The sequence below is a fragment of the Nothoprocta perdicaria genome, unplaced genomic scaffold (genome assembly GCF_003342845.1).
Source record: "Nothoprocta perdicaria isolate Ctin4 unplaced genomic scaffold, notPer1 scaffold_480, whole genome shotgun sequence".
Lineage (NCBI taxonomy): Eukaryota > Metazoa > Chordata > Aves > Tinamiformes > Tinamidae > Nothoprocta > Nothoprocta perdicaria.
Genome location: NW_020455733.1, coordinates 63,848 through 73,823, shown reverse-complemented (window position 1 = coordinate 73,823; position 9,976 = coordinate 63,848). Strand labels below are relative to the sequence as shown.

At 70.0% G+C, this 9,976-nt stretch overlaps 2 protein-coding genes and 1 long non-coding RNA gene across 3 annotated transcripts in view; 2 read left to right on the top strand and 1 right to left on the bottom strand.

The window, feature by feature from the left end:
* The window catches only part of DQX1 (DEAQ-box RNA dependent ATPase 1), a 4,838-nt gene extending 1,937 nt beyond the window's left edge, over positions 1-2,901 (top strand). The window contains exons 4-12 of the mRNA XM_026047179.1: positions 1-112; positions 245-484; positions 599-698; positions 782-940; positions 1,004-1,195; positions 1,262-1,387; positions 2,147-2,337; positions 2,412-2,602; positions 2,687-2,901. The exon at positions 1-112 is cut by the window's left edge and continues 30 nt beyond it. Of these exons, the coding sequence (XP_025902964.1) occupies positions 1-112; positions 245-484; positions 599-698; positions 782-940; positions 1,004-1,195; positions 1,262-1,387; positions 2,147-2,337; positions 2,412-2,602; positions 2,687-2,861 (1,486 nt within the window). The 3' untranslated portion in view covers positions 2,862-2,901. The remainder of the gene's footprint in view (positions 113-244; positions 485-598; positions 699-781; positions 941-1,003; positions 1,196-1,261; positions 1,388-2,146; positions 2,338-2,411; positions 2,603-2,686) is intronic.
* Positions 2,902-6,137: 3,236 nt separating this feature from the next.
* LOC112954032 (interleukin-12 subunit beta-like) lies at positions 6,138-8,370 on the top strand. The gene is made up of 6 exons (XM_026047173.1): positions 6,138-6,159; positions 6,462-6,683; positions 7,068-7,185; positions 7,254-7,435; positions 7,565-7,713; positions 8,218-8,370. Exons 1-6 carry the CDS (start codon positions 6,138-6,140, stop codon positions 8,368-8,370), a joined length of 846 nt encoding a protein of 281 aa, XP_025902958.1.
* A 747-nt stretch (positions 8,371-9,117) lies between these two features.
* LOC112954024 lies at positions 9,118-9,957 on the bottom strand. The gene is made up of 3 exons (XR_003250652.1): positions 9,933-9,957; positions 9,328-9,452; positions 9,118-9,259 (listed from the first exon to the last, which is right to left on the bottom strand). It is a non-coding gene; the product is annotated as an uncharacterized LOC112954024 (long non-coding RNA).
* Positions 9,958-9,976: the final 19 nt, after the last annotated feature.

Below are 9,976 nucleotides of genomic sequence, written 5' to 3'. Positions count from 1 at the left end.
GCACCGCCCGCCGCCCGCGCGCGGCCACGTGCCCGCCGCCTGCCACGCCGTGCTCGACATCCACCGGCGCCGCGAGCCCGGCCACGTGCTCTGCTTCCTGGCCAGCGAGCAGGTGCGTGTCCCTGCCTCGGGAAGCGCCGCGGTGGCTCCGCGCGGGAGCTGCGGCGCTTGGCGTTGCGGCTCCCGTGGGCACGGACGGGCGCGGGGCAGGCGGCAGCTTCCCTGCGTGTGACTTGTCCCGCAGGAGATCTCCGAGTGCTGCGCGGCCATCGAGACCGAGGCCATGGCGCTGAGCCCGGCGCTGGGGCCGCTGCTGGTGCTGCCGCTGCACGCGGGCATGGGCCGCGCGGCGCAGCGCGTGCACGAGGCGCTGGAGCAGCAGGGCCGCGAGCGGACTGTGGTCGTCACGCACTGGCTGGCCGACTCGTCCTTCTCGCTGGGCACCGTGCGCTTTGTCATCGACGCGGGGCTGGAGCTGCGCAGCGTGAGTGTGGCGGGGCGCGGGGTGCGAGCGGCTGCTCCCATGGGTCCCGCGCGGTGCCGGTGCTGGTGCCGCCATGGGGGCACCGCTGCGGGCTCACAACCCCCCCACACGCAGGTTTACAACCCCCGTATCCGCGCGGAGTCACAGGTGCTGCGGCCCATCAGCAGGAGCCAGGCGGACGGGCGCATGCAGCGCGCGGCGGGCAGCCCTCCGGGTGAGCGCAGCCACCCATGCACCCCGGCCTGCAGCAGGGCCCGCAGAGCCCATGCGGTGCCTGTGCTCACCGCCTCCCCACAGGCACCTGCCTGCGCCTCTACTCGGAGGCCTTCTACGAGCAGCGGCTGCCGCCCAACCCCGCACCACACGTCAGCGAGACCAGCCTGAGCCGCCTGGTGCTGCTGCTCAAGCGGCTGGACATCGCTGACATGGGGCAGTGCGACTTCCTTGACCGGCCAGGTAGCACGGGGCCGGGCGGGGGCCTGCCCGCGCCGTGCGGCGCCCGCTCACGCCCCGCCGCAGCCCCCGAGTCGCTGATGCAGGCGCTGGAGGACCTGGACTACCTGGCGGCGCTGGACGACGACGGGAACCTCTCGGAGGTGGGCATCATCATGTCGGAGTTCCCGCTGGACCCGCAGCTCGCCAAGGCGCTCATCGCCTCCTGCGAGTTTGACTGCGTTGAGGAGATGGTCAGCCTGGCCGCCATGCTCACAGGTGGGGGGAGACGGGGGGGTGCGGGATGGCCCCACGGCCGGGGGCTCACCTGTGCATCCCCCCCAGCGCCCCCCTGCTTCCTGCCCCCCGCCCCACACCTGGAGGAGGCGGTGGCCGCGCGGCGCCGCACGCTGCTGCACCCGCACGGAGACCACTTCACCCTCATCAACGTGTTCAACGCCTTCCAGCAGCGTGAGCGCGGGGCTGGCGGGAGCGGGAACGGGAACCCCTCGCAGGGTCCCCTTCGTGCCCCACGTCCGTCCTGGAGGCTGCAGCCCCTCCGGATGGGGTCCGGACCCGCACGGTGTCGCACTGCCTGCCCCATCCCGGTCCCACTCCCTGCCCATTCCATCCTTGCCTACCCCATCCCCATCCCTGTCCCTGTGCTGCCCACCCTGTCCTTGTCCCTGTCCCCATCCTTTTTCCTGTCCCCTGCACCCCTCCGTTGTCCTGTCCCTGTCCCCATGCTGCCCGCCCCGTCCCTATTCCTGCACTACCCGCCTCATCCCTGTCCCCATCCCTGTCGCCCATGCTGCCCACCCTGTTCCTGCCATCCCCTGCACTACTCACCTTATCCTTGTTCCCGTGCCGCCTGCCCCTCCTTCCCTGCACCATCCCTGTCCCCTCTTCCCTGTCCCTGCCAGCCCCATTCCTGTCCCCGTGCCTATCCTGGTCCCTGTTTCCTGTGCTGCCCACCCCATCACTGTCCCCTGTGCTGCCCATCCCTGTCCCTGTCTGGAGGAGCCGCTCTGCGGGTTTCACAGCCCAGGAGCCCCGGCCCGGGTTGAGGCTCTTGCAACGGGATTGGGATGAGCCGGGACGCTGGAGCTTGCGCTGGGGAGGGAGGGCCCGGCCCTGCTGAGGGGCCTCCTGGGGCAGCCACCTGGGCCCCCATGTCCTTGGGTCCCCAGCCAGACCCCCGGCCGCGCGCTGAGCCCGCTCTGCCCGCAGACAACGCGGACGAGGGCTGGTGCCGCAAGCACGCGCTGAGCACGGAGGCGCTGCGCCTGGCGGCTGTGGTGCGGGCCGAGCTGCTGGACGTCATGCGCCGCATCGAGCTGCCCGTCTCGCCGCCCGCCTTCGGCAGCGACAGCAACCTGCTCAACCTGCAGCGCGCGCTCATCTCCGGCTACTTCCTCAAGGTGGGCAGGGGGCAGCGCCAGCGCCCGCGCGGCCCCGCGCCCGCCAGCCCCCATCGCCCCCGCTCCGTCCCCAGGTGGCCCGGGACATCGACGGCTCCGGCAACTACGTGATGTTGACGCACAAGCATGTGGCCCACCTGTCCCCCGGCTGCTGCTACCTGCTGCGGCGCCCGCCCCCGCGCCCGCCCCCATGGGTGCTCTACCACGAGTTCACCATCTCGCAGGACAACTGCCTGCGCATCGTCTCTGAGATCCAGCCCCAGATGTGAGCACGGCATGGGGCACAGGGGTGGGCGCCAGGGTGCCCTGCTGACCGTGTCCCTGCGTCGCCCTGCCCGTGTCCCCGCAGGCTGGTGGAGCTGGCGCCCCAGTACTACCTGAGCAACCTGCCGCCCAGCGAGAGCCGTGACCTGCTGGCCCAGCTGCGGCACGAGGTGGCCGCGCCGCAGGAGGAGGCGCCCGCGGCACCACAGGAGGTGCCCGCACAGGAGGACGAGGAGCGGGAGGTCTGCGCCGTGCAGTGAGCGGGAGCTGCCGGAGCCCTCGGGGGCTGTGGGGCAGCGTCGCTGCCCGGGCTGTGCGGCGAGAGGGTGGCCAGAGCCTGCAGTGGCACCGCGGGAACGAGGGGACAGCTCTGTGCTGCGGGGCCGGGGGGCACCCCTGCACTGTGGTGCCCGAGGGCAGCCCCGAGCTGCAGCGCTTGGGGGATAGCCCCGCACTGCGGTGTCCAGGGGGCAGCCCCGAGCTGCAGCAGTTGTGAGGGGCCACCACGCACCACCATGCCCGGGAGTGGCCCCAAGCTGCGGCACTTGTGGGGCAGCCCCACACCGCGGTGCCCAGGATCCGGCACCAGGGGTGTGTGCAGCCCCCCGTCGGGCGGTCCATGGTGGGGCCCAGCCATCCCGGCCCCCACGTGTCTGTATAAAGTTTTGTGACCTTTTCTCTGTGCCTGGCGTTGGTGACTGTGGGACCGGGGGGCCGGTCTGGCTGGGGTTGGTCCCCCTGTTGTCTCTTCTGGGGCTGGGGACCAGGGCATCGTTGCAGCTGCTGCCCACCATGCTGCACCCAAGCAGCACATCCCCATCCCGCCTCCCCATCCCACATCCCTGTCCCCGTCCAACATCCCCATCCCACATCCCTATCCCACGTTGTTATCCCCATTCCACATCCCTATCCCACATCCCCATCCCACATCTGCATCTCTGTCCCCCTCCCTGTCCCATATCCCTGTCCCACATCCCTAACCCCATCCCACATCCCCATCGCGCATCCCCATCCCCCTCCCTATCCCAAATCCCCGTCCTGCATCCCCATTCCCATCCTTGTCCCCATTCTGCATCCACCTCCCTGTCCCTTTCCCACATCCCTATTCCCATCCTGCATCCCCCTCCCCCTCCCTGTCCTGTCATCCCCCCTCCCCATCCCGCATCCCTATCCCCATCCCACATCCCTGTCCCCTCTCTATCCCCATCCCGCATCTGTGTCCCCCTCCCTGTCCCCGTCCTGCATCCCCGTCCCGCTCCCGTCCCGCAGCGGGGCTTTCTGCGCCCGGTGCCGGTCCCGCCTCGCCGCCCTCCCCGGCCCCCCGGGGCAGCCCTGCCCTTTGGGCCGGGCCTTCCCCGCCGCGGTCGCCGGCTGCTTCTGAGGAAGCCGAGGGGAAGCTGCGGCGGGCGGGGGGCGCCCGCAGGCACCCGGCTCCGCGGGACGCGCGGCCCCGCCGCCCGCTCCCCGCCCGCTCCCGGGAGCGGCCGCTGCCCCGGCCGCCCCGCGGCGGCTCCGCCGGCTCCCGCGGCCCCTCGGGGGGGCGGCGCCAGGTGGCGGGTGGGTTTCTCCGCCGCCCCCGGCCCGACCCCAACTTCCCCATGACCTTCTAGGAACGCCCGGAAATACGTGAGCCGGTGAGCGCGGCGCCGAGCCGCGCGGGGCGGCCGGTGCGGCCCCGGCCCCGGCCCCGACCCCGGCTCCGGCCCTGCCCGCGCTGCCGCCCGGTCACGGCGCCCGACCCGCCGCTTCCCGCGACGCTGCACCCCTGCCCAGCGCTGCCCCCCGACGGGCGACATTGCAGCCCCGCGACGGTGCTGGCCCTGCCCGTTATTGTCCCCAGACCGAGTGACTTTCCAGCTCCATGGCACTGCCACCCCTTCCCTGCGCTGCCCCTCGACGGGGCGACATTCCAGCTCCATGGTGCTGCTGCCCCTGCCTTGCACTGCCCCCCCGACGGGGCGACATTGCAGCCCCCCGCCCTGCGCGGGTGCCCATCCCCATGCCAGGATGCTGGCTGCCCCTGCCAGGGCCCCAGCGCAGCGGGACTGGGGCAGCTCTTCCTAGGGACAGGGCGGTGGTAGCGCCTGCCCTCGTCCCCATCCCTGACCCGTCCTCGTCCTTGTCCCCGTACCTGTCCCTACCCTGGCGCGTGCCCAGCGCGGGGCCAGGGCAGCGGCCGGGCCGCCCCGCGTGCCGCCCGCTGCGGCGCCTGGAGCCTCCGCGGCGCCCCGCGATTCCCACCTGCCCGCGGTGCCCGGGGCCAGCGACCCCCGCCGCGCGCGGCCGCCCGGGGCCGCGCGGCGCTGTCCCCGGCCGTCCCCTCCCTGGTGCCGCTGCGGTGCCCGGCGCGGTGCCGCCCCCGCGGCCCGGGTGCCGAGCAGCGGCCCCGCCGTACGAGGGAGCCCGTCCCCGCGCCCCGGCCGAGCTCTGCTCCGCGGCTGGCGCTGCACCGGGCCCCACCCCGGCAGCTTTCTCCTCTTCTCAGAACCGTGATGCTCTGTGGCTCCGGCTGCACCGTGGGGCAGCCCCACAGGGTCCCAGCACCCTATATAATAGGCAGCTCCAGGCTCCAAGGACCAGCCAAGCAGCTGGAGCAGCGCACATCACCCACACTGCAAGGTAGGCACGGGGCGGGGCAGGGGGGGCACTGGGCAGCCACCGCATCCCTGGGACCTCAGGCATGCTGCAGATGCTGCATGCAGGGCGGCAGCCTCTGGCAAAGGCAGGGGCACTCACGGCCCCAGGCCTGCAGGGTCCCGCCCTTCAGCCCCTGGTGCGACACTCCCCTGGCAGATCCCACCTGGCCCCGCTTCCATCCTGCAGCCTGATCCCGCAGCCATTCTGGGATGAGGCTGCTTTGCCCTCACCATCCTGTGGCCTGGACGCACCTGGTCCCCTTCTCTCGTGCACAACCGATCCCATTTGCCTGGACGCAGCTGGTCCCCTTCTCCTGGGCATAGCCAGTCCCATTTACTGGGACGTGGCTGATTCCTTTCTCCCAGGCACAGACGGCCCATTTACCTGGACGCGGCTGGTCCCCTTTTCTGTGGTCCCCAGCCTGCTCGGCTCCCTTCACCACATGGCCTCTCTTCCTGCAGATGCTGCGTTTGCTGGGGCTGCTGCTGTTCCTCAGCCCTGCCCAAGCCCTCTCCACCTTCCCCCCAAGGAGTGAGTCCTGCTGGAGCCGAGGAGAGGCCTGACTGGTCTCTGCCCGGCTGCATGGGAGCCTGGGGACGTGAATGTCCCTTGTCCCTGCTAGGGGGACAAGGACAGGGAGAATGGGCACAGAGGCTGGAAACTGGGCAGGGATGGATGTTGGGTGGGGAAGGGCTGGGGATGGATGTGGTGATGAAGCAAGATTGGGGTTGGATGCAAGGGCTGGGGATGGATAGAGCAGGGATTGAAATAGTTGTGGGTGATGGAGGAGGGCTGAGGATGAATGTGAGTGATGGAGCAGGGCTGGGATGGATGTGGGTGATGGAGCAGGGCTGGGATGGATGTGGGTGATGGAGCAGGGCTGGGGATGGATGTGAGTGATGGAGCAGGGCGGGGGTGGATGTAGGTGATGGAGCAGGGCTGGGGATGGATGTAGGTGATGGAGCAGGGCTGGGGATGGATGTGGGTGGTGGGGCATGGATGGAAATAGGTGTGGGTGAGGGAGCAGGGCTGAGGATGAATGTGAGTGATGGAGCAGGGCAGGGAAGGGAAGTGGATGATGGAGCAGGGCTCAGTAAGGAGCAGGGCTGGGGATGGATGCGGGCAATGCAGGAGGGCTGAGGACAGTGCGGAAGGAAAGGCACTGGGCTCACGGGGGGCTGCCGACAGAGCCAGACCTGACACAGCCTCCACCTCACGTGCAGTTCATGTCGGGGACCTGAACCAGGACGTGGAGTTGCAGTGCAACACCTCAGAGCAGCAGGTGACCTGGAAGCTGAACGATGAGGAGAAGCCCATGGTAGAGCTTGAGGCCAAGGGAAAAGCTCTCAGAATCCTGGGCCTGGACCTGCCAGCTGCTGGCAACTACAGCTGCTGGGCTGGCTCCATCCTGCTGGACTCCACCTACGTGGTGGTCAGGAACGCCTGTGCGTGGGGCTGGGGCACTGCCCGCGTGGAGCCCGGGGCTGGGGAGCAGGGCTGGGGTGGACATGGGGCCCGGGGATGGGTGATGGAGCAGGCCTGGGGATGGATGGTGGAGCAGGGCTGGGAATGGACATGGTTAATGGAGTCAGGCGGGGGTGGAGCAGGGCTGGGGTTGGACACAGGGACCAGGGATGGGGATGGGTGATGGAGCACGGCTGAGGATGGACACAGGGATGGTGATGGATGATGGAGCAGGGCTGGGGATGGACGTGGCTAATAGAGCCAGGTGGGGATGGATCGAGGCTGGGCAGGGGATGTGGGTGATAGAGCTGGGTGCAGCAGCCCCTGAGCCCAGGGTGTGCAGACCTTCTTGCTCTTGCCCCCAGTCCCGCCAGGACAGCCGAGCATCAACGTCTCGTGCCAGGCTGAGTCCTACCGTGGCTCCTTCCGCTGCTCCTGGATGGCTCCTCCTTTCACCGTCTTCTGCGCCCGCCTCACACACAGGTGGGTGCTGAGACCCCCATGCCCCCCACACAGCCCTGGCTTCCAGCCCTAACCCCCCTGTCCCGCAGTGACGGCTCCTCAGGCAGCTGGGTGCCGGTGCCCGGCCACCGCTCCCACTTCAACGTCAGCTTCTCCGACCCCTCGTTCTGCCCCTTTGCCGAGGAGCTGCACCCGCTGCAGCTGCAGCTGGAGGGGCTCTCGGACACCTCCTACCTCAACACCACGCACCCCTTCTTCATCCGTGACATCGGTGAGTGCAATGACCAGCGGGCGGCCCCGGGGGGCACACGGGCAGCCCCACAGGTGCTGCCAGCCCCACGGTACGGGCTGGGCTGTGGGGCCAGCACTGGGTGACGTCCCCACTGCCTTGCACCCGCAGTGCGGCCCGACCCGCCGCAGGCGCTGAAGCTGCATCGCCGGAGCGGGCAGCTCTACCTGTCCTGGGCGCCCCCAGCCTCCTGGCCGCTGCCCAAGTCCTACTTCGCCCTCTCCTACCGGCTGCAGTACGAGTTCCCCAATGGCACCCAGGTAGCTCCGTGTAGCCCGCCCCATGCCCATATAGCCCATGGCCCTGCTCCCCCACACTGCCCTGCCATATCCTCCCATGCTCTGTGCCCTCAGCGTCCTGTGCCTGCCCTGCTCCATGCCCGCCCTGTGCTGCCTTCACTCTTACTTGGGTTTATTTTTGTCCTGTCTGACTCAGAGCTTTGTCCTTTAGCAAAGGCCACCGCAGCCGGGACCTTTACGCCCGCACAGCGCTGTCACTTAGGAACCATGTCCAGCTCCGTGTGCAGGGACCGCTTCCCTTCCGTACTCCCTGGGGCAGGAAACCACGGCCCCAGCCTTCAGCTCCGCTTCCCTGCAGAGCAGCCGTGCCAGGCAGCATCCCACTCCCTGCTGCAGCCCCACTCCCTGCTCCAGCCCTGCTCCCTGCTTTGGCCCCATCCCTCCCTTCCCACCGTCCCTGGAAACCTGCCCTCCAGCTCCCCAGTGCCGGCCCCCCAGCAGCCCCACGGCGGCTCTGCCCCACAGGTGCACGAGGAGCTGGAGGGTACGGAGGAGAGCGGGCTGCGCGCAGGCGCGTGGCGCGTGCGCATCAGCTGCCGCGACCCCTACGGCAGCCCCCGCTGGAGCCCCTGGAGCGCCTGGCAGCACCTGGAGGCAGCCGGGCCACGGGGGCGCTGACCCCCCGCTGCTGCTGCTACCCGCCAGGGCGCCCGGCCCGGAGCCCCTGGGAGCGGGGCTGCAGCGTGGCCTCGGCCCTGGCCCTCAACCCCATTTGCTTCCAAGCACATTCGTGTCTCCCAATAAAGATCCCAGCTTGGCTTTGCTGTGGGAGAGCGGCTGCAGCTCTGCATGTGCAATGGGGAGGGTTCCGGGGGGCTGCTGGGGGCACCTGCCTGTCCATCCGCACGGGACCCCTGCATGGACCCCCCATTGGGTCTGCACGGGACCCCTGCATGGACCCCCCCATTGGACCTCTGCGCCTTGGACCCCCCATTCCTCATCAACACCCAAAGCTGCCCCCAGGGCACTCATTGGGGCACAGAGCACCCCATGGCTGGGTATGCTGCCCCGTGATGGCCCCACATGGTGCCCAGCTGGTGGCTCCGGTCCTGCAGCTGGGCAAGAGGGAGCCAGGACCCCCCAATTGGCAGCCCCTGTGCCCCCAGGCCAGCCGTGGCCTCGCTCCCTTATCCCCAGAGCGCAGGGCCCTTTGGGGACACCAGCCCCATGACCACAGACTGCCTGGCTCTGGGTAATGCCATGGGGCGTTTATTGAGGTGCTTCCACAGGGCCAGGGCTGGACCCCGGCCCTGCTGCTGCTCCAGAGAGGCTGGTGAGAGTGTGTGCCCTCCCGCGGCGGGTCTCAGGGGGCCAGGGGGCCACAGCTTGGGAGTCCGGGGCTCCCGGGGCTCTGGGGGTCCCACAGCACCAGCACAAGTTCAGGGCTCCCCAGGTGCAGGGTCCGGGGGGACACAGGTGTCCAAGGCCCCCAGCGCATGGAGCAGGGCAGGCTGGTCATGACGGGGCTGTGGAGCCCAGGCGCAGCTCTTCCCCCTCCAGCATCTCCCTGCAAGAGACATGGCCCGAGCTGAGCCCCGCGCTCGCCGCAGACCCCCCCCCGCCTCCCCCACATACCGGTACGCGGCGATCTCCACGTCCAGGGCCATGCGGAGCCGCAGCAGTGCCGGGTACTCGCGCAGGCACCGGGCCATTTCCTGCTCGGCCTCGCCAATCTCCCGCTCCAGCTCTGCCACCCGCTCCTGTGGGCCCAGGAAGTCAGCAATGCCGCCCGCTCCAGTCCCATGGACCCAGGTGTCCGGCCCTCCCTGCCCTGCCCCAGCCCCGCTCCAACTCTGGGTATCCAGGCCTGGTCTTCCCATCCCTCATCCAGGCAGCAGGGCTCCCCTCCCTGGGGACCTTGAATGCTTCAGGGCCACCCGGCCCCCCTTCCCCTCCGGAGAAATTGGGATCTGCCCCCACCAGGCTCCTTTCCCTGGGAAAGGTACCCACCCTCCCTCCCCCCAAACCAGGCCCTCGGGACCCCCCTCACCCAGGCCCTTCGCCCAGGTGTCCAATCCTCCCGGCCGGTCCGGGTGATCCCTCGTGCTGTCCGTGGCCCCAGGCACCCTGCCCCGCGCAGCGCCCGGTGCCCAGGTCCTCCCGCCGCCCCCGTGCCCGCCGCCCGGGCCCAGGCGTCCGAGCGCCCGCGCTGCGCGGTCCCGGCCCGTCCCGGTGCGCACCTGGTACTTGGCGAGCTCCCCGCTGCGCCGGTCGCGCAGCCCTT